At 38.1% G+C, this 27,419-nt stretch overlaps 1 protein-coding gene and 1 long non-coding RNA gene across 2 annotated transcripts in view; both read left to right on the forward strand.

The window, feature by feature from the left end:
• NEBL (nebulette) overlaps positions 1-27,419 on the forward strand; it is a 384,633-nt gene that overhangs the window by 199,555 nt on the left and 157,659 nt on the right. The window contains exon 4 of the mRNA XM_040248597.1: positions 6,559-6,666. Within this exon, the coding sequence (XP_040104531.1) occupies positions 6,559-6,666 (108 nt within the window). The remainder of the gene's footprint in view (positions 1-6,558; positions 6,667-27,419) is intronic.
• LOC120869328 lies at positions 7,222-18,518 on the forward strand. The gene is made up of 3 exons (XR_005722522.1): positions 7,222-9,008; positions 11,828-11,909; positions 16,851-18,518. It is a non-coding gene; the product is annotated as an uncharacterized LOC120869328 (long non-coding RNA).

Genomic DNA, 27,419 nt, shown 5'->3' on the forward strand with positions numbered 1-27,419 from the left:
ATAAATGCATTATGTTTCCCAGGGGCTGAAGGTAAGAATCACTCTGTCAGTGACAAGGAATTCTGAGTGATCTTATGAAAGCCCGCTTCACATAGTTCTTACAGGTTTGCAGAGCCTGTGGCATGCCTCTTGGCAGAGACACATTGTCACCCAGCACCTGCACAGATGGGATTCAGGATTCATCTTCACCTGTGTGGTCACCAGATGACACATCCAAGGTGTTTTTTAGGGGTCTGATCATTCACACAAATCCAACAAAAAATAAGTATCTATCCTAGAATAATAGTAACATTTGCAAATGCAAACTAATAACAGATTCTTTAAAAAAATAAATTTATTTATTTTAATTGGAGGCTAATTGCTTTACAGTATTGTGGTGGTTTTTGCCATACATTGACATGAATCATTTGGCTTTATTAACCATGATCTATCTGATTGTTACAGAACTGTTCTTTTTGATGTCTCATGACAGATATTAGGTAATCCTCTCAAGTCAGGCAAAACCAGTATTATGATGATAATACTGGACATTTGCACACACACAAAAAATGCCTCATACCTTCTAAAATTACTCTCTGTGATTTACCTCATTCAGTCCCTACAGCCTTATTAGTTAAGAAATTACCAGACTCTCTAATTAAAAATGGGGAAATTTGGGCTTACAGAAGCTAGAAGACCTGTGAGGTGGCTGGTAGGTGACAGGGATGGGATGTTAAGTCTAGGCTCTTTCTCTGATATGATCCTCTATCTTTATAAACTCTTAAGTCAGTGTCATAAATAGAACCAAAGCATAGAAGTAAACAAGGAGAAATTCACATGTCAGTATTTCTGGGAACCTTGTTGTTCATGTGTATACCTTGTAGGCATGGTGGTGGTGGCATATTAATCAGAATTCTTTTGGTTATTGAAGAGAGAGATATTAGCTCACTCATCTGGTAAGCCTGGTGATTCTGGCTTTAGGAAGAGTTAGATACAAGTGCTTGAATGATGTCGGGAATCACTCTTGGAGTTTTGCTCGCCTCTGTGTTGGCCTCATCATCATTGCATAGTGGCCAAATGAGGGCCAGCAACTTCAGTTTTACAGCCCACTAAACAGTGCTACTGGTGGTTGGGTGATGATAGGTCTTGTTTTCAAGTGGTTTCCTTTGTGTGAGTTCTCACTATTTGATACTCCCTAGCATTAATTCTCAGGTAGTCTAGGGTCTTGGAGTTGGTACTCCCACTCCAAAAGTTCAGGGCTTGATCTCTGGTCAGGAACTAAGATTCCACAAGTGGTTTGTTATGGCATTAAGTGAGATTAAAACAAATACCCAAAAATGAGAAACCAAAGGTGAACCCCAGACAAATGGCAGTTACAAAATCTGGCAAAAAAATAAATAATGGAACATTGGTGATGGACAGGGAGGCCTGGCGTGCTGCGATTCATGGGGTCGCAAAGAGTCAGACACGACTGAGTGACTGAACTGAACTAACTGAAACAGAGTACATCATGTGAAATGCCTGACTGGATGAAGCACAAGCTGGAATCAGGATTGCCAGGAGAAATATCAATAACCTCAGATATGCAGATGAGACCAGCCCTATGGCAGAAAGCAAAGAGGAACTAGAGGCTCTTGATGAAAGTGAAAGAAGAGAGTGAAAAAGCTGGCTTAAAACTCAGCATTCAAAAAACAAAGATGATGGCATCCAGTCCCATCACTTCATGGCAAATAGATGGGGAAACAGTGGAAACAGTTAAAGATTTTATTTTCTTGGGCTCCAAAATCACTGCAGACAGAGACTGCTGCCGTGAAATTAAAAGATGCTTGCTCCTTGGAAGAAAAGGTATGACAGACCTAGACATCATATTCAAAAGCAGAGACATCACTTTGCTGACAAATGTCTGTATAGTCAAGGCTATGGTTTTTCCAGTAGTCATGTACGGATGTGAGAGTTGGACCATAAAGAAGGCTGAGTGCTGAAAAATCGATGCTTTTGAACTGTGGAGAAGACTCTTGAGAGTCCCTTGGACTGTAAGGAAATCAAACCAGTCCATCCTAAAGGATCAATCCTGAATATTTATTGGAAGGACCAATGCTGAAGCTGGAGCTCCAATACTTTGTCCACCTGATGTGAAGAGCTGACTCATTAGAAAAGACCTTGATGCTGGGAAAGACTGAAGGCAGGAGGAGAAGGGGACGACAGAGGATGAGATGGTTGGATGGCATCACTGACTCAATGGACATGAGTTTGAGCAAGCTCCGGAGATGGTGAAGGACAGAGAAACCTGGTGTGCTGTAATCTGTGGGGTTGAACAATAATCCTGAACAACAATGAAATGAGCCAGACCATGGAGAAAGAGTAGCCCTTTCCTATGAGTTTCTACCACAGTCCCAGGTCTGGGATTCTTGGACACACACTGGATTATGTGTATAGGTTGATTCCTGAGTGCAGAGTGCAGGCGCTCACTGGTTGGATGGGGTCATGTGAGGGCAAAGGAGAGGTCTACAACCGAAAAGAGGAATCTTCTCCCTCTCTCTGTTCTCTGAGCTCTTTTTATTTTTTTAAATTAAAAAATTTTTTACTGTGGTGAATGTCACATAAAACATATTATTTTCACCATATTTAACTGTACGGCTCAGTGGCACTAAGTACATTCACACTGTTGAACAACTCTCGCCATTATCCATCTACTGAACTTTTTACCTTCCTAAACTGAAAGTCTGTCCCCGTTAAACACTAACTCTCCATTCTCCACTCCCTACCCTGCAACCCCTGCCCCAGGCCCCTGGCATCTACTATTTTTGTATCCAGCTGTCTCTCAGAATCAGACTATGCATCCTTGGCAGACCATCGGACATAATATTTAAAATTAGACCTAAGTAGAGAGATAGGATATAAGTGGCTGGGAGTATGGAAAAGAGAGGGACTGATGAAGGGCTCAAAAGCTCCCTGTGAGCTGTCAAGATTTACTGCATGGACTGGTGCTTGTGTTGGTGCTGAACATGGTTGTGGGCCACTCCATTAAAAAAGGATTAAACATCTAAAAACTCTGCAAATCAATTATGGAGATAATTGTATATTCTTTAAAACTAATCACTTAACGAGGCAAGCCCTAATGAGATGAATCTTATGTGTCTTGTGAATGTGGAAAGGACTCTTAAATGGTAATTAACTTGAAAGCTATGATTCTGGAATTAAACAGTTTTTCTTTTCAGTTCTTCCTTTGGAAATTGCCATTAAAAAACAAACAAAATTCCAAGCTCATCACAAAAAGAATATGTGATTGTGCCTTCTCTGAAATGGATGTTAAGGATGTTAGAACTTGGCTTCTAGATTTTTATTCTTACTTCTTCATTCCCCTTGCTTTTATTGTAACGTTGCCATCTTTCTTACTTTTATTATTTTACTGCTCTGTGCCCTAGCGTTTACTTCAAGCAAAGCTAAATGGCTTCCCTGCTTAGTTAGGCACAAAACTCTGAGAATGTGCCCGTATGCATCTTCACACATGCTAGGAGATTGAGGGTTAGAAGGCTAATCTCACTCAGCATTTTCTGTAGCAGAAAAATAGTGCAGTTTATTTGACCCTTTATGGAAATAAAGGATCTTAGTACTTTTAGACATTTAAATGAAAATGTGGAGGGAAAATTAGATATTCTTAGGCTAAAAGTGATGAGAGTATGTGTATCTTTTTATTTATTGTCATCTGGGATTTTTTTTTTCTTTTAAGCTCTTCAGATAAAGGAAAACTTCCAGTAGCCTCAAGGACAGTAATGCCTGGGAGAACTGAGTATTTAAAAACAAAAATTACTCAACAAAAACAGTCTTTCCATACTCAACTAAGGAGACTTTTCAAATTTATACAGAAAGTAACACTTGCAGAAACATTTTTTAATTAGCTACCCTAAACATTAATTATTCAGTTCAGTTGAGTTCAGTCGCTCGGTCGTGTCCGAGCCTCCCTGTCCATCACCAACTCCCAGAGTCCTCCCAAACCCATGTCCATTGTGTCGGTGATGCCATCCAACCTTCTCATCCTCTGTCGTCTCCTTCTCGTCCTGCCCTCCATCTTTCCCAGCATCAGGATCTTTTCAAATGAGTCAGCTCTCCGCATCAGGTGGCTAAAGTATTAGAGTTTCAGCTTCAACATCAGTCCCTCCAATGAACACCCTGGACTGATCTTTAGGATGGACTGATCTTTAGCATGGACTGGTTTGATCTCCTTGCAGTCCAAGGGACTCTCAAGAATCTTCTCCAACACCACAGTTCAAAAGCGTCAATTCTTCGGCGCTCAGCCTTCTTCACAGTCCAACTCTCACATCCATACATGACCACTGGAAAAACCATAGCCTTGACTAGACGGACCTTTGTTGGCAAAGTAATGTCTCTGCTTTTTAATATGCTGTCTAGGTTGGTATTTTAATTTCATGGCTGCAGTCACCATCTGCAGTGATTTTGGAGCCCAGAAAAATAAAGTCAGCTACTGTTTCCATTGTTTCCCCATCTATTTGCCATGAAGTGATGGGACCAGATGCCATGATCTTAGTTTTCTGAATGTTGAGCTTTAAGCCAACATCTTCACTCTCCTCTTTCACTTTCATCAAGAGGCTGTTTAGTTCTTCTTCACTTTCTGCCATAAGGGTGGTGTCATCTGCATATCTGAGGTTATTGATATTTCTCCTGGCAATCTTGATTCTAGCTTGTGCTTCTTCTAGCCCAGCGTTTCTCATGATGTACTCTGCATAGAAGTTAAATAAGCAGGGTGACAATATACAGCCTTGACGTACTCCTTTTCCTATTTGGAACCAGTCTGTTGTTCCATGTCCAGTTCTAACTGTTGTTTCTTGACCTGCATATAGGTTTCTCAAGAGGTAGGTCAGGTGGTCTGGTATTCCCATCTCTTTTAGAATTTTCCACAGTTTATTGTGATCCACACAGTCAAAGGCTTTGGCATAGTCAATAAAGCAGAAATAGATGTGTTTCTGGAACTCTCTTGCTTTTTCAATGATCCAGCAGATGTTGGCAATTTGATCTCTGGTTCCTCTGCCTTTCCTAAAACCAGCTTGAACATCTGTAAGTTCACGGTTCACATATTGCTGAAGCCTGGCTTGGAGAATTTTGAGCATTACTTTACTAGCATGTGTGATGAGTGCAATTATGTGGTAGTTTGAGCATTCTTTGACATTGCCTTTCTTTGGGATTGGAATGAAAACAGACCTTTTCCAGTCCTGTGGCCACTGCTGAGTTTTCAAATTTGCTGGCATATTGAGTGCAGCACTTTCACAGCATCATCTTTTAGGTCCTAAAATTAGGTGCATTAATTATTAATATGTTTTAATTTGAAGCTGGTAATTATGAAAGTGAAAATGGGAATTATATGAATTATCAAAAATATGTTTCCCTATTTCCTTATAGTTAGGCTTTTAAAGAAATAAGAACAGTTCAAGTGATGTAACTGTCTCAGTCATTAACAAGCAGAATATTTAACTGGTGTCACGGTTATTGTCACTATGCTAATAATAGGATATGGGACCCTAGTAAGATTAAGCACTGGCTGTTCTAGTTCCCTGAGGAAACTGTAAAATTCAGCCTCACTGGGTTGTAATTAGAAAGAAATATATTTAAAGACTGAAAAAAACTTTGGTACCTCAGTACACAGTATGCCAAGGGCATGTGCTTAAAGCCTTTTAATCCCTAGGTGTGGCTTGTTTTATAAATATTTCCATAAGCATTTACATATTCAACATTTGGCAGTTAAACGCTGTATAATCATACCCATATGCTTTGCCTTATGAAATAAAATGAAAACTTTGTTAGGACAGGGCTGCTGCTGATAATGTTGTATGTCTCCCTCATCCATAGTGCAGTCCAGGCTCAAAATGATACTTTGTCATTGACAAAACAAGTCATGGGACCAGAAGATTTAGCTTTCTCTTTGCACATTTATTTTTCAGTTTCATTACAACTGTTAATGATGATAATAATTACTATTATGGAGCACTTGCTTGTTTCCTATGGGCTCAATGTGTGAACTAAGACATTTGATATTATCTTTCAACCTATTAAATAGCGTTATTTAAATACTAGGGCTTCCAGGCAGCTCAGAAGTAAACAATCATCCTGCCAAGCGGAAGACACAGGTTTGATCCCTGAATCAGGAAGATCCCCTGGAAAAGGAAATGGCAACCCACTCCGTTATTCTTGCCTGGAGAATCCCATAGACAGAGGAGTTGGTGTGGGCTACAGTCCAAGGGATTGCAAAAGAGTTGGACATGACTTAGCAACTAAACAACAACAAATTTAAATCCTGCTATTTTTGCCATTATCATCGTTTTATGAATTAGACCACTGAGGCACAGAGTAGTTGAGTAACTTGCCTAAGACCACAAAGTGGTTGCTGGGACACAAACCAAGCGGTCTCGCCATTCACTGTATCACCTGCTAATAGAGCTGTTCCTGGAGATGCTGCTTCCAACTTTAGCAGCTTATATGGCCTCTGACTATCCTGAGTGGAATTTATGATTCTTTTGTTTACTTTTCTTTTTCTTTCTTTTTTTCTTTCACTCCTAATTTTGTTAGGTCAAGTACAAAAGAGATTTTGAAGAAAGCAAAGGGAGGGGATTCAGCATCGTTACAGACACTCCTGAACTACAGAGGCTGAAGAGGACTCAGGAACAAATCAGTAACGTAGGTGACCATTTGTTCAGTGACGTAATAACCCTGACTTGTATTTCTGGTGAGAAAGTGAAATTGGACAACTTGGAAGTGTTCTTATTGCTGTAAGTTCCAAGCAGTACTCAGTGTCCTCAGAAAATATGCCAGGTTCATCTATTGAATTGCTTCCCTTTGATTTCATCACAGTTATCAAGAGCTTGACATTAATAGCAGTGACTACAGGCATAGCTACATTTACTGGGCTTTACTTTTTTTACACTTCACAGATAAATTTTTTTTTTTTTTTTTACAAATAGAAGATTTGTGACAACCCTGTATTGTCAGATGATATTAGCATTTTTTAGCAATGAAGTATTTTTTAATTAAGGTAGATACACTTTGGCCACCTGATGTGAAGAGCCAATGCACTGGAAAAGACCCTGATGCTGGAAAAGATTGAGGGCAGCAGGAGAAGGGGGTGGCAGAGAATGAGGTGGTTGGAGGGCATCACCGACTCAATGGACATGAGTTTGAGCAAGCTCTGGGAGATAGTGAAGGACAAGGAAGCCTGGCGCGCTGCAGTCCATGGGGTCTCAGAGTCAAACATGACTTAGTGACTAAACAACAACATGTTTTTAGACGTGTTACACTATTGCATACTTAGTAGATGACAGTATAGTGTACATATAACTTTTAGATGCACTGGGAAACCAAAAAATTCGACTCTCTTTGTTGTGATATTTGCATTATTGAACTGGTCTGGAACCGAACATGCAATATTTCTGAGTTATGCCTGTGTATTTCTGAATACACTTTTAATTTATTTAATTGGTTTATCAAGTAAACCGGCTTATCTAGCAAATTAATTTAATTAAATAAATTAATTGTGTATTTAGACATAATAGTCATTGCTATTAAGAGATGTTATTGTAACAGCGTCTTATTTCACTTTAAACGATTCTCAATTAAAAAATTTTTCCAGAATAGAACTTGTATAGGTAAATGTTAAAGCCTATCAATTAGTTTTTTGTGGTGTGTAAGCATACAGAATATACATACAAGGTTAGGTATCTGGAGAGATCTCATGTTTGCTCAATGTGTGTATTCAAGATTTCATATTTTAAATTAGATATTTGTTGAAATGTATATTGCATCTAATTTCGGAAATAAACATTTACATATGAAGTTGCTTTGAATTTGAAAGCTGCGTCTTGTTCACTAATAGCATTTTCTTGGAAAAGAAAATTGAAACTAGCAGAAGTTCAAAACATATTAGGGACCAAAAAGTGTTGAGTACTTATTAAAGTGGTAATTATGTTTCTTTATTATATGAAGTGTGTCAATATGCATTTTTTTTCTAGAAATAAGTTAATTCAATGTTAAGTACTCCAGAGGAAATATGAATGAAAGTCAGCAACCATTTATATTATATAAAAGTATGAACAAATATGCGAGACATATACTTTTTCACAAGAAGTCTACTTTGTGTGTTTCATGTACAGTCACCAAAATTTATGTGTCTAAATGGTTTAAGTTATGTAGCATTGATTTCTGGGAAATGTTTAGTTAGCAGGTTGTTTTAAACTCACTGGGATTTGGCTGTCTTCGTTATGTACCTACGTATAGCCACAATTTGCAGAAAAAAATCATAGCATACAATCTGAGAATGAATTTTGTCAAAAGTTCAAAACCAGAATTATCTGATATTTAAAAAAATTGTTTAGGGAGTAAGAAGAGACAGAGACACTTTGTTTTGCCATATTCCCTAAGGTTTATCCATTGTTTGCTCTTTAAATGGGCGTTTTATTTCAGCAAGGACTTTTTCCTTTGAAGAGAAAGAGTTGAATTTTAAGGATTCAAGGCTTCTGTCTCGTAGTTTTTTCCACCCCATCCTTACAACCCACCGATCACGAATACTGAAGATTGCCTCCATCGTCTTTCTTCCCCTTCATTCTTTCCTTAAATCAAAATCCTATTTTTGTTTTCTAAAATGCAAATTAGAGATATGTTTCAGTGGCAGTTACATTCAGTAATGTTTCTGATTTTGGATTATTTTTGGAGAACATTTTTTTAAAAAATAAAAAGTGTTGCATAAAACAAAGTTATATCATAAATCTTCAACTATCACAAATTTATTTCAAAAAGAACTAAACAGTTCTACTTAAGACATCCCTGTGACAGCTCACATAAGGATTGCAGTTGATTCAAAGGTAAGCCTTTTAATTTATATTCAAATTAAGTCATTATTCATATTTAATAAGAAAAGAACTGATCATTTCACCAACCTTTATCCTTAGCAGGAATATACATTTTATTCAATACCAGAGGCTGTTTGCAGATCCATTCTTAATTACGCAAAAACCCTTATAACACAGGTATGTATAAATTTATGTTTATTATATACATAGCAGTATATACAAAATACTGTTTACATTAAGGTATCTTAATCTAATCTTAACCTATGAGGTAGACAGTGGTGATTTTAAAAAGTATGTAATTTAGATAACATCTTTTGAAACAAATTTATACAACCGTCTTGGGAGAAGGAAATGGCAACTCACTCCAGTAATCTTGCCTGGAGAATCCCATGGACAGAGTAGTCTGGTGGGGTACAATCCATGAGGTTGCAAAGAGTCAGATGTGACTGAGCAACTAACACACTCACATGCAACAGTCTTGATGTTATCAACCATAGCAGTCATAAGTAGTTCTTTTAGCCATGATGAGGCATATTACTATTTAGATAGCAGGAAGAAAACATAAATTTCACAATGTTACTGTTAGGGATTTATCATTTTTTCTTTAGTTTTATTGAGAAATAATTAACATATATCACTGTATAAGTTTAAGCTGTACAGCATGATGGTTTGACTTACCTGTATTGTAAGATGATGACCACAGTAGGTTTAGTTAACATCATCATCTCAAATAGATACAATAAAAAAAAAAGGGAAAAAAGAATTCTCCTTGTGATGAGAATCCTTAGGATCTACTCTCTTAACAACTTTCTTGTATAATATACAGCTATGTCAACTACAATCATCATGTTGTACATTACATATCTAATACTGATTTATCTTATAACTGGAGGATTGTACCTTTTGACCACATTCCTTCAGTTTCCTCTCTCTCCACCCATCTGGTAACCACAAAGCTGATCTTTTTTCCTGTAAGTTTGGTGCAGGTTTTTTGTTTCTTCTTTTTTTGCGGGGGAGGGGTAACACATATAAGTGAGATCATATAGTATTTGTCAATAAGTCTATTTGACTTATTTCACTTAGCATAATGCCTTCTAGGTCCATCAATGTTGTTGAAAATGGTAGGATTTTCTCCTTTTTTATGGTTGAATAATATATTTCTTTGTGTGTGTGCGTGCGTGCATACATACTTGCATACATCTTGAAATTTCTTTATCCATTTACCCATTGATGGATACTTAGCTTGTTTCCATGTCTTGGCTATTGTGAGTAATGCTGCAATGAATATGAGAATGCAGATATCTTTTTGAGTTAGTGTTTTTGTTTCCTTTGGATACATTCCCAGAAGTGGATTTGTTGGATAATATGGTAGTTCTATTTTTGAGTTTTTGAGGAACTGCTATGCTGTTTTTCATAGTGGCTGCACCAAATTACAATCCCACCAACAGTGCACAAGAAGTTAGGGATTTACTGTTGGAGAAAAGAAGCTGTGAAATATTTTGAGGTCTAGTGAGTTTATTATTCATTTATAAGGCTACAACTTCATGAACTTTTCCTGTGACCTCCCAGGTTTTCCATATTACTCAAGGATCTTTTTTTTTTCTGTAAGAAACATGGGCTAATCTGAAAGGTTGGTATTTTGACTAGTCCAGTTTTCTGCATTACTTTCAGATAAACCCAAACCACTGAAATATATTGGCCAAATCCAGACAGATGTTTTTGACCGTGGCCTAGATTGTGTCTGTTTTGGGAGGAAGAAGGTCAGATAGAGACACCAGAGTCTTCTCCTGATGCTGGGATGGAGTCAGTTTATCCTGAAAATCACAAGGGATATGAGATTTGAGCTCTGGGTTTAAAATAGGTTGATGTAGGTATGTTAACTAAGTCAGGGTCTTCGTAATCTTTATTTTTCCATTTGCTTTATTTCCTTACTTGTATTTAGTTTATCTTTGAATATTATCCAGATCTTTCTGAACTGCCTTTAATCCCTTTTGGGCTAAGGAAAGTATAAAGACATAATACAGTGGATTTAATGACAACTCCTAGGTGTTTTGGATAATATGTTATGGATGAGTGGGCATTTTTGATTGCTTGTTACTGTGTTAGTATTATGAAAAATTTTTTCAGACATTCTCATATTCATTTGTCAAAGGCTTGAAATCATTTGGAAATGCCTACTTAGTCTGCGTGTGTTACCAAGGTATGGGATGAAATACAACTGTAAATTTGAAATTGTGTGTAATGAAAAGGGTGAGAGCAGGTTTAGCCTTAACTTCTTTCTTTTGGAGTCTGTAATGCCAACATATTGAATCTGGGAGATTTATTAAATGCTGCAATTTAAAATTCTTTCATTATATTTCTTTCTTAGTATAGCTGCAGAAAGAATAAGAAGAGAGGCAAGATTTCACAATTTATGGAGTGGTTGGAATGAAAAAAAGAACTAGTTCCTCAAATAAAAAAGTTTTCCCATGAAATTCCAGAAGATGTCTGATTGCCTACCTCACATCCCCAGTTCTATAGTATAAAGTCAGGAATGGCAGAAATGTCTTAGTACATGTTTACATTTTCTTTACTTAGTGATATTTCAGAAAAGTGTTCTTAAATGACAACTTATAAACATGAATTGAAGAATTCCTGTGACTCCGAACGTTAAAAAAAGTCTTTCTTCCGTTGTCCTTATAGTTCTGGCATAATTGTAAAGGCAGTTTCTAATTCACGTGGTTACCACCTTCAAGTTTATAAGCAGTGCATTCAGGAAATCTGCAGCAGGATAGTAAGGCAGAATCACCCCCAGACATCTAAGGGACTCAGTCCAGCCTGGAGAAGAGTATTGATGTGCTTTTCTGTTTACACACTAATATAAACTGCATTTTCAATTAGCTGAGACAGTCTGGGGATAAATTGTGAAATAAAATGATGACGTTCAACCCCTAGAGACTGTGACAATCTTAGTGCTGTAGATAAAATCGAGATGTTTATTTTCTAATTTATTTCAGGTGGTGGAGAAATATTGTATGAAGGGGAAGGAAAAAAAAGACCCATATGACAAATCTTGTATTTTACAGAGTGACTAAAATGGTAAGTATACCATTATGTAATTTGTCAAGATTTGTGCCTTGACTCACAGAAGAAATATTCAAATATGTGTGTGTGTGAGTGTGTGCACATGTGTGCATGTGTAAGTGTACCTATGTATGTTGGCTTCAGTGGGAATCTTTAGAACTCCCTTTCCTTAGATCACTGGCCCGTAGACAATAGAATTTTCACCTGTTCTATATTTAGCCCCTTACCTGTAGCATCTATCATTATGGTTATCTGTCCTGTTTCCCAAATATCCCCTTTCATTACTATTTTCACATTTAGCATACCGAGAAATGCTTACTTGCTTTACAAGAAAAGTTCAGGTTGAAGCCCCTCTTTTTTTTTTTTTTTAACATTATAGAAAAGGGTCTGTCTGTAATTTGATATTGAAATATAATTGTTTTTAGTTTTTTAATTTTTCATTGACTTCTTGGAATGCAAAATAAATTATATGCCCATTAATAAGCTCACATGGATACTGCTGATTTAGTTCCCTAAGATTTTTTGAGCTGGCTTCAAAAATATTAGATTATTGGAGATAAACAAGGCCTAATAATTGAATAGCAGTGTCTATGGACTATTAAAAGATTTGATTCAAAGGTACACTGAGTATAAAGGGTGAGCATGAGGGTAGAGTTGATTGTCTGGGGATCTGGTCTCTGTTTGTAATTTAAATAAATCACTTTGACAGAGACTGACTGTGGCCATGTTCAAGCTGCTGATGGTGTGAAATTGAGTTGTATGGTGGACAGAAGACAAACAGTCAAGAGAAATCCCCAAAGGCAAAATTTGTTATGTAATTGGGTCAACTCATGCATGAGAAATGCATGCTAATTGTAAACCGGTAGCAAAATTATAGTGTATGAGGCAATTAGGTCTTATATGAACCTGAACAACTGACATAGAATTTTTCTTTCTTTTTTATATTGAGCGAACATAAAATGGGATTTTTTTAAAGGCTAGAAAGGTAAACACCATACAGTGTTGAAATGGATTGCTACTCTTATTGCTCATACAAGAAGCATAACTGTTTTGTAACTAATGAAAACTTAATGGCATCTTCTGATTTTAAGTAATGGAATCCTCTGATTTTGAGTAGTGAAATCTAGTACACCAGGTAGTTTGAAAGGAGAATCCAGTAGTATTTTTGTTGTAACTCCTAACTGGGCTGATTAACATAGATGATGAGTGATGAGGTCAGTGGTTTGGATTTAAGTCCTTGAAATCTAGTATTTTCTCAGAGTGAATCTGTGTGTTACTTTAAGGATCCATGCTTTATCTTCAGCTTATCTCAACCAATAACTCCCATGAATTCCTGAGTAGCGGTAGGTCAGTAGCATTGTCTTTAAAGCAAGACAATCTTTTGTCTTTTAAAGCAAAGATTGAGTATGTAGAAAGCAATACTGCAATGACATATATTTTCCTTATAATACCTACCACATGTCGGAATGGTTTATTTGTTTCAATACACTTTGACATACCCAATCTAATTAGATCCTCTGAACAGCCTCTCCTTAGGGAAAGTATTTCTATGAGGAATACTTATACTTTCATGAGAAAAATGTACGGAAAATTATGTCTTGGTTCTTTCTCATCTAAATCCATGGTTTCCCTTACACCTGGTTTTGTTTTATTTTTCCACCTATGGCAGAACTTCAAAGGTTAATCTCTTCTTTTTATCCTCAATTTTTTACCCACAGTCACTTAAAAAAACAAATACATCCCAGACCAGTAATTACTTGTGCATGGCAAGTACAAGAGTTTTCCTTGTAAAATGGCATTGTCTAAAGAGGAGGTTTGGGAAGGGCCCCCATAATAAAAGAATTAACACATATTACTTCTTTTTGGAAACAAAGATTAAGGACTCAGCAAACAGTTTCTGAAGATCTTTCTTTTGTGAAATCCCTTCCTCCCAACATTCCTCTCTTTTCAATCCTGCTGTGTTCAGGCCTTATCCTGCCTAAGTTATTACAGAGGTCTCCTAATTGGCCTTATCTCCTTTCAGGCTCTTGTGGTCCTTCCGATGTATCTTAAACACTGTCACCAGATGACTCTTTCTAAAATACCTCTTTCATCATGACCCTAATTGTGACCCACTAAAAAACTTTCCCTGGACCTCCACTTTCAGTAGGTTAAAGTCTAATCTTCTAAACTCCTTAATTTCTAACTCTAAGGACCCTCCACAGTCTGTTCCTAAATTATTTTTCACCTTATCTTTCACTGTCCTTCAACACTATTCTTCCATTTCTTTTAGGCCTGGCTCCTTACTCTGTTCTGGGCTTTTCACGAGTCTTTCCTCGGATTTGGAACAGTTTCACACCGTTCACCACATTTCCAGCCCTTGTTCTCAGACATACTTTCAGACCCCAAAGAACAGTGATTTTTTTTCTTTTAATTGGAGGATAATTGCTTTACAATGTTGTGTTAGTTTCTGCTGTACAACAAAGTGAATCATCTGTGTGTATACATCTATCCCCTCCCTTTTGAGCCTCCCTCCCACTATGCCGCTTTCCCACTTTCTCTGGGCAACACAGGGCACTGGGCTGAGCTCCACGTATGTTATACAGCAGCTTCCCTCTAGCTATCTAGAGATCTTATCTCTGAGTCATGACAGTGCTTTGACAATAGCCCTTTCACCTGTACCACTGAACTCACGTTGCATTCTACTTTTTGGCTTTAGTTAACATTTCATGTGATATGTGTTTTACCTCTTTAACTTTGTGAAGATGAAGATTATCCATGACTTTCTTATGTGTTGTGTCTCCAAGATGGTGTTCTGCATGTTACCTTTCTTATCACTTTCTTTTTCTTAATACCTCTCTTTGAAAGAGAGATCTTAGCTTTTAAGATTGCTTTGAGTCTGTTTTTATTTTTTCCTTTTGTGCTGCTTGATAAACACTTATTTTTTACTTTCTCCTATTTTTACTTCAATATTCAGTGATTTATGTAGCTTTATCCAAAGATTATAGTAGTATTCTCTAAGTAAAGCAGGACTATTTGGTTTCTAATGTGGCATTGAAGAATCTTATTAGAAATGCAAGGACTTCCCCTGTTTTAAAAGGTTGTAGTCAAGGAACTCTTTTTGATGAGTAAGTACCTGAAAAAAATAGGACTTGCAGTAGTCTATTATTTGGGCTACCATAACAAAATATATTATAGGCTGTGTGGCTTAAATGGCAGACATTTATTTACTCATAGTTCTAGAGGCTGATCTGGCCCCATCACTTCATGGGAAATAGATGGGGAAACAGTAGAAACAGTGTCAGACTTTATTTTTGGGGGCTCCAAAATCACTGCAGATGGTGTCTGCAGCCATGAAATTAAAAGACGCTTACTCCTTGGAAGAAAAGTTATGACCAACCTAGATAGCATATTCAAAAGCAGAGACATTACTTTGCTGACTAAGGTCCGTCTAGTCAAGGCTATGGGTTTTCCTGTGGTCATGTGTGGATGTGAGAGTTGGACTGTGAAGAAAGCTGAGCATCGAAGAATTGATGCTTTTGAACTGTGGTGTTGGAGAAGACTCTTGAGAGTCCTTTGGACTGCAAGGAGATCCAACCAGTCCATTCTGAAGGAGATCAGCCCTGGGATTTCTTTGGAAGGAATGATGCTAAAGCTGAAATTCCAGTACTTTGGCCACCTCATGCAAGAGTTGACTTATTGGAAAAGACTCTGATGCTGGGAGGGACTGGGGGCAGGAGGAAAAGGGGACGGCAGAGGATGAGATGGCTGGATGGCATCACGGACTCGATGGACGTGAGCCTGAGTGAACTCCGGGAGCTGGTGACGGACAGGGAGGCCTTGCGTGCTGTGATTCATGGGGTCGCAAAGAGTCAGACACGGCTGAGCGACTGAACGGAACTAGAGGCTGAAAGTTTCAGGTCGCAGTTAGTCTGGGCTGGGTTCTGGTGAGAGCTCTCCCTGGCTTGCTGAAGGAACCTTTCTTGCAGTGGCCTTTCCTCAGTGCATGTGATGAGAGAAAGAGGCTTCTGGTGTGGTTTCCTCTTCATGTAAGGGTGCCAGTTGAATTGCATCAGGGCTCCACCGGTATGACCTCACAAGTCGCTTCAGTCGTGTCCAATTCTTTGTGACTCTATGGACAGTAGCCTGCCAGGGTCTTCATGCAGGCATGAATACTGGAGTGAGTTGCTGTGCCCTTCTCCAGGGAATATTCCTCACCCAGAGAGGGAACCCATGTCTCTCACGTCTCCTGCTTTGGCAGGTGGATTCTTTACCACTAGAGCCACCTGGAAAGTCTCATTTAACCTTAATTACTTTCTTAAAGGCCCCCATCTCAAATAGTCATATTGACGATTAGGGCTTTAAGATATGAGTTGGGTTTGGGGCAAGATTCAGTCCATAGCAGGGCATAGTGAAAAATGATCTACATAAAATCACAGAATGATTTTGAGATAGGTTATATACATTTTAAATATGTTTAGATATGCAAGCTTCTATCATAAACCGCTGTCTTTAGTGGAGGTAGATGATACTGCCTGTTGCTATTCTAGGAAAACTTGTACATTCAGTTTTTAGGTTTTTTCCTATTTTGAAACAGAACAATCTTAACTTAAATTCCTTCTAGTCCTATTTCTAATCCTTAATTTGGGCCTTTCAAGCCTCTTTTCACTTGTGATTTTATGCCATAGTCATTTATGGAAACAAAGATAAATCATAGTAGTAGTTATATTTTTAAGTTTTCTAGGCCTCAGTTGAATTACATAGCTCAAAATATAGATTTCACATGTCCTGTGCTGGCACTTTGACCTGGGCGGATGTGAAGAAAAAGGAGGCCAGAGGTGTGACAATAGAGAAGAAATATTCCATGCCACAGGGAAAATATAATAAAGACTAGCTTTATTTTTTTTTAATAAAAGTCTCAATTTCCAGTGCATTATGCAGATTTAAAACTTAAAAAGTATCTGAATTTTCTTCCAGATTTTCTTATACCTCTTGGGACATATCTACAGTGAGCACATACTGATTACTGAGGAAAACCCAGACATCTTACCAGATACATTTGTGGAATCCCCAGATGTGACTGTCATTAATAATTATGCCACATAATTATCATTTCAATGGATTTTTGGAGGTAGGTTTAAAACCTGTTGTATTTTTCAGTTAATAAGTGTAATAGTCAAATGTCATTTTAACTTATTAGGAGGTCATGAGTCAAGGGAAACATTATACAGAGATTTAATTTAAAACCATCAGTAACCTAAGCCAAGTTTAGACAATTAAAGAAAATTGCATGATTGCAAGTTAGAAGCAGTGATTTTTTTTCAAGTATATGCAGATACACTCTCTAATTTGCATTTTATTTTTTCCTAGAAGAATTATTTCATGAAAATTACTTTTTTTTTTTTTTTTGCTTATGCTTCCTACCATAGCTTTCTTTACTTTTACTGTTGTCAGAGTGGCTTTGTAGGCTTTTCTTCTGTACAGAATCCTGTGCAATGATGCTCGTAGAAGGATTGCTTGTAAAAGGACCTATTGCTTTTGGAACATACTGCCAGGTTTTTCCAAAGACAAGAAGCAAGAAGTTATAATCATTTTTTTTTGTTTGCTCATATTTATGATTTAGCTTTCCTCTTGTGGCTATATTAACTGTAACAGGGCCAACTTTTAATTTGTTTGAATTAAGCCTTTTGATCATTTCACTTTTGGAATTATGAAAGAGTTGGGATTTGCCAGTGTTTTGTAAGCTGTGAAAAAGGATACAGATTTAGAAGGAAGAATAAAAGAAAAAACTTAAAATATCATTCTGTTCTTAATACTTGTTATTTTTGATAGAATTTATTTCCCCCCAAAAATGATTTAAATATTTACTTTTGATCTGTAGTTATTATAGGTCTTTTGAGGGCAAGCAGCATTTCCTGTTCATGTTTGAATCCTCCAGAACACAATACCTTGATTATAAAGAATAAGATAGAAGTAGAAGCTACCTTCACTGTTCCTTTACCTGTACATGTGTTTGTTAAACATTAAATATTTGCTGTGGACATCATATTGCACCAGGCCCTGTAGCTTGAAGAAAAAATGAGAAACCACTTTTTGCATGCATTTATGCTCCATGCTAGAATGTGTGAAGTGTTTGGGAAACACGTTCATGAAGGAGAGCCTTAATGCAATGTAAAGTCCTAAATGAGGGAGAAGATGAGCAAAAGGAGAAAGGAATGAATCTAAGGTTACAGACACCCAGAATCTACTTGTGAGGGTGCAGAAAGAGACACTATCACTGAAATGTAGATTGTTGAAAGAGTAGTATTGTATTTTCAAATGTGCAGGTTTCAAATGTGTATATATAGATCCCTTCACCCTCTAGATTCTACAAAGGAAACCACTTTTTAAACAATTGCTGACTTAACAGACATTTTGAGTGTTTACTCTTAATATGTGCCAGGGACTTTTGCCAGGAGGTGGGAATATATGAGGAATAAAACAGATATGACCCTTGACCTCATGGAGCTTGTCCATCCTCCCTATAAAGGTGGCCACATGTTTGCAGCACAGTGATAAAGTACGTGATAGTGTGTTAATGCAGATAGTGTGTCTGAATGCAGAGTTCCAGAGAACAGCAAGGAGAGATAAGAAAGCCTTCTTTAGCGATCAGTGCAAAGAAATAGAGGAAAAGAACAGAATGGGAAAGACTAGAGATCTCTTCAAGAAAATTAGAAATACCAAGGGAACATTTCATGCAAAGATGGGCTCAATAAAGGACAGAAATGGTAAGGACCTAACAGAAGCAGAAGATATTAAGAAGAGGTGGCAAGAATACACAGAAGAACTGTACAAAAAAGATCTTCACGACCCAGATAATCACGATGGTGTGATCACTCATCTAGAGCCAGACATCCTGGAATGTGAAGTCAAGTGGGCCTTAGAAAGCATCACTACGAACAAAGCTAGTGGAGGTGATGGAATTCCAGTTGAGCTATTTCAAATCCTTAAGGATGATGCTGTGAAAGTGCTGCACTCAATATGCCAGCAAATTTGGAAAACTCAGCCGTGGCCACAGGACTGGAAAAGGTCAGTTTTCATTCCAATCCCAAAGAAAGGCAATGCCAAAGAATACTCAAACTACCACACAATTGCACTCATCTCACATGCTAGTAAAGTAATGCTCAAAATTCTCCAAGCCAGGCTTCAGCAATACGTGAACCGTAAACTTCCTGATGTTCAAGCTGATTTTAGAAAAGGCAGAGGAACCAGAGATCAAATTGTCAACATCTGCTGGATCATGGAAAAAGCAAGAGAGTTCCAGAAAAACATCTACTTCTGCTTCATTGACTATGCCAAAGCCTTTGACTGTGTGGATCACAATAAACTGTAGAAAATTCTGAAAGAGATAGGAATACCAGACCACCTGACCTGCCTGTTGAGAAATCTGTATGCAGGTCAGGAAGCAACAGTTAGAACTGTACATGGAACAACAGACTGGTTCCAAATAGGAAAAGGAGTACATCAAGGCTATATATTGTCACCCTGCTTATTTAACTTCTATGCAGAGGACATCATGAGAAATGCTGGGCTGGAAGAAACACAAGCTGGAATGAAGATTGCCGGGAGAAATATCAATAACCTAGGTATGCAGATGACACCACCCTTATGGCAGAAAGTGAAGAAGAGCTAAAAAGCCTCTTGATGAAAGTGAAAGTGGAGAGTGAAAAAGTTGGCTTAAAGCTCAACATTCAGAAAACGAAGATCATGGCATCCAGTCCCGTCACTCCATGGGAAATAGATGGGGAAACAGTAGAAACAGTGTCAGACTTTATTTTGGGGGGGCTCCAAAATCACTGCAGATGGTGACTGCAGCCATGAAATTAAAAGATGCTTACTCCTTGGAAGAAAAGTTATGACCAACCTAGATAGTATATTCAAAAGCAGAGACATTACTTTGCTGACTAAGGTCCGTCTAGTCAAGGCTATGGTTTTTCCAGTTGTCATGTATGGATGTGAGAGTTGGACTGTGAAGAAGGCTGAGCATCGAAGAATTGATGCTTTTGAACTGTGGTGTGGAGAAGACTCTTGAGAGTCCCTTGGACTGCAAGGAGATCCAACCAGTCCATTCTGAAGGAGATCAGCCCTGGGATTTCTTTGGAAGGAATGATGCTGAAGCTGAAACTCCAGTACTTTGGCCACCTCATGCAAGAGTTGACTCATTGGAAAAGACTCTGATGCTGGGAGGTATTGGGGGCAGGAGGAGAAGGGAACGACAGAGGATGAGATGGCTGGATGGCATCACGGACTCGATGGACGGGAGTCTGAGTGAAATCCGGGAGTTGGTGATGGACAGGGAGGCCTGGCGTGCTGTGATTCATGGGGTTGCAAAGAGTTGAACATGACTGAGTGACTGAACTGAACTGAAATGTGTTAATATCAGAGGGATAACTAACCAGGTTTTGGAGGTAAAGGAACTGAACCCTTACCATCACTATTTGGAAGTAGTTTTTGAAGAATTTTATGGAATCAATTTCTTGAACAGTGATTCATACAGGTCCTTTGTAAAGTAGGTGCTATCCATCTTGTTTTTAAGTTTTATGTCTCCTGTGTTTGTTTTTCCTATCCCCTGTTCGGCTGTCAGTATGGGCTTCTAGAAAATATCATTCAAAATTAATCAAACCATAGTATTATATATAAAATGTAAAAAAATGCTCATTTATAGAAGAGTATTGATCAACTTTTTAATTTCAGGATGGCTTAAGAGATAAACACATAAATATTTGCATACATTTGAAAGTTCAGATATATGCTCTCTCTGTTTTGGTTTTCAGTGCTTAAGAAGTTGAAGGCTTTTTTTTTGTGTGTGTGAATGAATATGTATTTATTTGTTCATTTATAACTTTTCTGACCATCAAAGTTTATTTTATTTTTAATTCAATTTATTTAAACAAAAACAGTCCAAGAATACTTTGGAATATTATTAAATAGAAAATACTGTTTCCAAATATGAAGTCAAAATACTGTAATTAGAAGGTGTTACACTTCAGTGTTGGCCTTTAAAGAGAGTGTAACAGACACTTACTAGGTAATAAAAAATAGGAGAAATATGCTTGTTATGAACAAGCAATTGAACATCAATATTATGAACAAACAATATTGTAATGAACAATCTCTATTCATTAAAATATAATCTATATTCATTAGAATTCATTGATTATTTTAATTTTTATTGCAAAATGTAACTGTAATAGAGTGTGTCATGTTAGAGGTTATAAATGTAGTTTGCCATAGATGGGTAAGTAAACACCAGAGGATGGTTTTCATCTGCTGGTTGAAGGGTTTTGAAAGTAAAACTATAGCTGTTTTTTTCATCTCTCCTACTCCCAACCTCTGTAGCTATAGTTTTGATTTAAAAAATCTTCACACTCAAGTCCAAAATATTGAGAAAACATTTTGATTTTAAAAACATACATGGGTCTGAAAGACCCATATATACACATGTACTGTGTCAGTTAGCACACGTATGTAGAGTGCACGTATGGGGGTGATAGAGAGCTGCTGAGAGGAATGGCTCAACATCGGTTGATGCTATTTGGTTTCCACCTTTGGTGTTCTTGGCCCAGTCTGTGCTGACAACGAACCTCCGGGACGTCCCCTCAGTGCTGTGGGGTCTTTTCCTGCCAAATATTGTTCTCTTGCAAGATTAAATAGCTGAATCAGTGTGGCCTGAATCTTGATCCTGCTGAGAATATTAAGACTCCTGCAGGTTGTAATACAGATTAGCTGGTGAGAGCTCTGTTGGAAAAATAAAGTGAGTTTCTCTAAATGAATTTAACAACTGCTGTGAACCTTTTTGTGTCTTCCAGCATGAATGTGTATCCTGGCAGTTAACCATTTATTTCCCTCATTTTCTCCCAAAGTTGCTCCAATCCACCCCTGGGAATTTACTGTAAATGTTTTCATAACTTTATTTCACATTTATGTTTCACCAGATAAGGCATTTGATGTGTTAAATTGCTAAGTACTGTGAAGGGTAGGTCATTATTTATTAAGAAGGAAAACCATTTTTTATACTTATAAAAATAATTTAATGTCACTTATGTAATTAGATGAGCCACACCACTGAGTTATTTAGAGTAAACTGACTAACCTATTGCATTCTGATCATAGGTTTTATATTACCAGTCAGAAAACTATGAAGTATTTAGTACAAGGCAGGATAGATGGCTAAAATTATTTGCACTGCTTCCAACCTCTATTCCATGACTATTTCTGCTTCTAGGCCTAGATGATGATAAACTTTGAAGTGTCTAAATTCTATAAAGATTATGGTGCGTGCATGCAGGCATGCTAAGTCGCTTCAGTCATGTCTGACTCTTTGCAACCCCATGGACTGTAGCCTGCCAGGCTCCCCTGTTCATGGGAGTCTCTAGAAGAATACTGAAGTGGGTTGCCATTTCCTCCCCTAGGGGATCTTCCTGACCGATTGAACCCACGTCTCTTACGTCTCCTGCATTAGCAGGAGGGTTCTTTACATGGTGCTTTCCCTTAAATGAAATATATTAAAAAGTCAACACTAACGATGCTAACTAAAGCACAGAACATACAGATAACCTGAAAATGATGAGTGGTTTGCTAGATTTTTCTGATTGAAGACTTCTGGATAACTTCATCAAATTCTTTTCTGTTTTTTGGGGGGCCCTCACCTCACTTATGTTTATGAAGCATGTACTCTGTCTGCTCATGAGACAGTCCTTCCATCTGCTTCCTGCATTAGTACCCGTTTGTCTCCTGACACCTCCTGTGTGTGCATGTGTGTGTGTGTGATTTCTCAGTACAAATGTCTGTGACTATGATTTGTAAATACCAAAGCATGACACAGCTGTAAGGCACTTAACCTGGTGAGTGCTGTGTTTACTTTTAAAGATTGCTCCTTAGATCATCACTGCAATTATTACAATAACATCTTTGAAATTAAATAGCTAGTTATTATTTTATAATTTGCCACCATAAGCACAACAGAAACTAACTAGGGGGCAAAAAAATGTCCTGAGAGGTGCTTCACTGGCAGTCCAGTGGTTGACTCGAGGCTTCCACTGGGGGGACCATGGGTTCAATCCCTGGTTGGGGAACTAAGATCCCTCATGCCCTGTGACACAGCCTAAAAGAAAAAAAATTGTCCTGAGAAAAGGCACAAGAGGGGAGCAGTATCAGTCTGGCAGCTTTTAGCCTGTCTTCACAAAGTAGCCAATACTTTGCAGTTACTTCAGATGAGGGTGTCAGAGTACCACCGGACCTTGAGTTTGTGTTTTCTAAATACTTTGAAAGTTAATTTGCAGTTCTACCACACTGTCAGAAAAATAATTGAGGCTCGAACCAAGGTCTCTTGACCTCTAGTCTATTTTGCCCTTTACTTTGGATGCATGACTCTGAGTTACATTGGTGAGCATGGTTGAAATTTGCAGTCATTTAGAAATAGGCTTTTGAAGTGCATTTTATAAAGGACTCCTAATTATTAAACTGTAATTCCTCTAAAATATCATCAGTAGCTCAGATAAAATCCATCAGTTCAAGTTCACAAAATATTAATGTGTTATCCTTAGTAAATACCATCAGGATTTCCATGCCTAGGACACAGATTCCAATCTCCAAGTATTAGGTTGACACTCACTTTTAAATTGTAAAATCTATTACATAAAGAAAACTGTCTATGGACACTTATGTACAGTTTAAATAATTACTATAATAAAATGGGCATTCATATACTTAGTACCCCAGCTTATGGAAGAGAGCATTTTGGAACCCTCTGAAGGCCCCTTTGTTCCCTTAGGTTTATGCTCATCCCCCCTGACTAGCTACCAGCGACACAAGGCCCACCACATCTTGAAAACACAGATTTTTCACGTCAAAATGATGAGAAGATGGTATGAAAGCACAATTCCTGTGCATGGGAGCAGAGTACAGGTTTCAGGGAAAAACCTGATTGGCTTTTTGCACCATTAAAGCACATGCAGTCTGCAGGTTTATTCTCACTCAGCTGTTCAGAACTCACGTATGAGAGTGTCAGTCCCTGTGACTCTGCGCACCCCTGCACCCCCCTTTGTAGGCAGATGATGCCTCCTCCCTGAACACAGGACGGACGTGGGGACAGATGCTCACGAAGGGCTCACTCGGTGCCAGGCATAGTCTTCCATAGTTGTTATTTCATTTGTTTTTTTGCAACAATCCCTGGAAATAACTGTCATTATCATGTCATGGATGAAACAATCCCAGAGAGCATAAATAAATTTCCTAAATGCATACAACCAGTAAAGAACAGGGTGGAGATTTGATTCCAGGATTTATTTTGTGTGTGTGTGTGTGACTTCAAAAATACAGAATTTTCCCTCTACAACAGAATTTTGAGTTTGTTGATTGTGTGTTCTATCTGGAGAGCAGATGTGAAAGATGTGAGCCTTTTTTTTTTATCACACCATGTGACTTTCGGGACCTTAGTTCTTTGACCAGGGATTGAACTCGGGCCCCAGCAGTGAAAGCACCAAGTCTTTACCACTGGACTGCCAGGGAATTCCCAGGAGCTTCTTTTTGTTAATTCAGCAGCCAACTCATCCTTAAATGGCATTTTGAAGGCCACGTGTTGATATTAGGACCACATATAGAAGTTCCAACTTTGTTAGCACTGGAAACAGAGCTTTATCACCGATGAGTGGCATCTCCCATTCAAACATTCCTTTCTGCACTGGGGTACAGGAAGCCTATGCGTTATGCCAGACAGCGTGAGCGTGGTATCATTCGTGTGATACTTGTTTAAGACCTCTTCTGTTTCAGGATGTGCTTACCTTTCTTGTTCTCCCTACCTCTGAAGGTGCCTGCTCTGTGCTTGACACTGTGCTGTAAGCTGGGAACATACTATCTAAGCATGTATCCCTCACAGCCCAGACCATACACCATAGCCAAGTCAGCATGTTAGGAAAGAGAGGAGGTTTCAGGGTTTGAGTATTATAGAGTCAGGTACCCAGCCCTAGTGGGATATGGTGGTGGTCAGAGGTGGTCACAGAAGAAGTTGGAATGAGGTGTGTTTGAAAGAATGCATAAGGATAGAGACAAGCAAGGAAGAGATGATAGTGAGTGGTGAGTGGTGAAAACTACCACCATAAGGGACCAAGTATACAAGGAGTCAAGAATGAAATTGCATGGTGTGTGTGTGTGAGGAACTGCAAACACTCATTTTATCCTGATGATTTAGGGGAGTAATTAAAAGATATTTTTTAGTAAGAAAGTGGCACTAGACTTTCGAGTCATTATTTGTCCAAATGTTGGCAATGGTTTATCTAATCCTGTTGTCAACTTGGACCTTTTATGCATGGGGTTGCCCTGCAGGTGTCACCATAGGATCCTGAAGTCCATTACGTCTGGTTGTTAGGCCTGGGGTGATTTATTTGTAGTATTTGCAGGGCTTGGCTTTTGCAGGACAAAAAAATTTTGATTTCTTGTATCTCTGTATTTTTAAACTATGCCAATTAGAAAAGAAAAAGAACATAAGCAGTTTTGTAGCTTGGATTTAGAACTGAATGACAAACATTGAGCACAGGTGTCTGTATGGTATGTAAATAGGGTGGCGGTGTGTTCACGCCCCAACTGTGATACAAACCTGGATGGCTAGTCTCAGACACAATGTCAGGTTGGCAGGTCTGAAAGTGTAAACCCATAATAAATATGTATGCCTTTAGCATTGCCTGCAGATGCTACATTAGTTCCATACAAATAGGGTGCGAAAATTTGTTTCTAAAATGTCTGCAATTGGGGTAGACTTATTATGTTTTAATAAGGTTAAGTTTAAACTTTTTTTGCTTTGTTTCTAAAAGCTAGATGACAAACCAGAGTGCACTCACTTTAGCTCAAAAACGTAACTGCCTCTTGCTCATTGAATAGGCCAGAACTCATAGATATCAATCAGCACAGATGACTATGTTGTACATATAGATGGTCCAAGAGATGACCTGGGGTTCCTGTTGTCCTCAAGACACTGTCCGGAAATAATCTTTCCTGGGAGCTTATTAAGGATATCTGTCTGAGATTGTTCACCGTTGGCTCCTCCGGTCAGAACGCAAAGGAATAAAATACTTGTAGTTGAATAGTTTTGAATGACTTAGTTTTTATGTGTGTAAGAAATGGAGGACTTGATCCTAGTTAAAAGCAAAGGAAGAAGGAAGTTAGTTTTGAACTGTAGCAAGATATGTGGATAAGAAATAAGAAATAACTTCCTACGATATGTGGTTTATATGATAAAGTCTTAAGGCTCTTTCAGCTTTTAAAATGACCTGTTTCGGCAGAGCATTATATCTCAATCATTATGCTTCTTTTCTCGTACATCTCAAATGGAGATGATAACACTTGAGCCTGATCGAAGCCTGATGGAAAAGCCCTTTGTATGACACAGAAGAAAGGCACTGTTGAATAAAAATGTGAAACCAGGTTCGTGGGGAGGGGTACATGGAGGGACAGTTGGCTTTCCTTTTTTGGTTTTTCATAATTTTATTAAAATGTCATTGAGAAACCCAAGGAAAGCAGTGTAGTCTGGCTTGGGAGAGTCAGAGGGAGATGTGTGTGTGTAGAGGAGGGGGCGCTGGGCATACATCACTGGGCTGCTCTGCACTTGCCAGATGCTCTCTGAAATCCCTCCAGGTCACACATTGAGAACCAAGTGGCGGTGATTATCCCTGAGGATCCCAAAATGTTATATTTTGAAATGGGGATTAATACTGGGCAAAACATCCTCTGTTTTATGAAAGATCCCGTTTTCTTCTTCCTTATGGTTTTGTTAAGAGGAATATTTGAAATGAACTGATGTTTCTGGCCCTGAAAAAGAGGCAACTTAACCTTATTCAAAAGGTGGGAGGATGTTCAAGTCTGTTGAACAATGTTGGATGACAAGGTCATTTTGAAGGACAGAATAGTCAATAATTAGAACAGACAGAAATTAAACGATAATGAATAGTAATCCTAAAGAAGATTAAAACACGGAAAACACTGCATTATTTATTTGGATTCAGTGCGAGCGTGCCAAGGGAGAGGCAGCTGGCTTTCTGCTTTTTGGAATGTTTGTAGACTAGAGAAGAAGCTGTCAATCAAATTTAAGCTCTCACTTGATTCTTGCTCTCAGGTCAGATCTAACTGTAAAGTGAAGTGGGGAACAGACACGATTAACGATGTGACTCAGGTCAGGAAAGACATGAACCGTAGAGACAAGCCGACCTGGGCTTGGATTCTTCCTATACGTATTTCCTTATCACTACCTGCTATTTCCTAGGCTCTGTCCTCAGCAGAACTTTGGGCCTTACGAGTTGGTTTTAGAGGCAGAAAAGACGGGTTCGAATGACAACATCTCCTTTTTTTTTTTTTTTTTACAACATCTCCTTTTATCACCTCTTTTTCTCAAGCAAATAGAGTCATAAAGTGTCTCTGCTTCATTTATTTCACTGTATCTAAGTTTCCACATCTGTAAAGTGGAAATTAAAAAATACTTTAACTTGCACAATTATTATGAGAATTAAATATTAGCTC

The sequence above is a fragment of the Oryx dammah genome, unplaced genomic scaffold, assembly GCF_014754425.2.
Source record: "Oryx dammah isolate SB20612 unplaced genomic scaffold, SCBI_Odam_1.1 HiC_scaffold_10, whole genome shotgun sequence".
In the NCBI taxonomy this organism is placed as follows: domain Eukaryota; kingdom Metazoa; phylum Chordata; class Mammalia; order Artiodactyla; family Bovidae; genus Oryx; species Oryx dammah.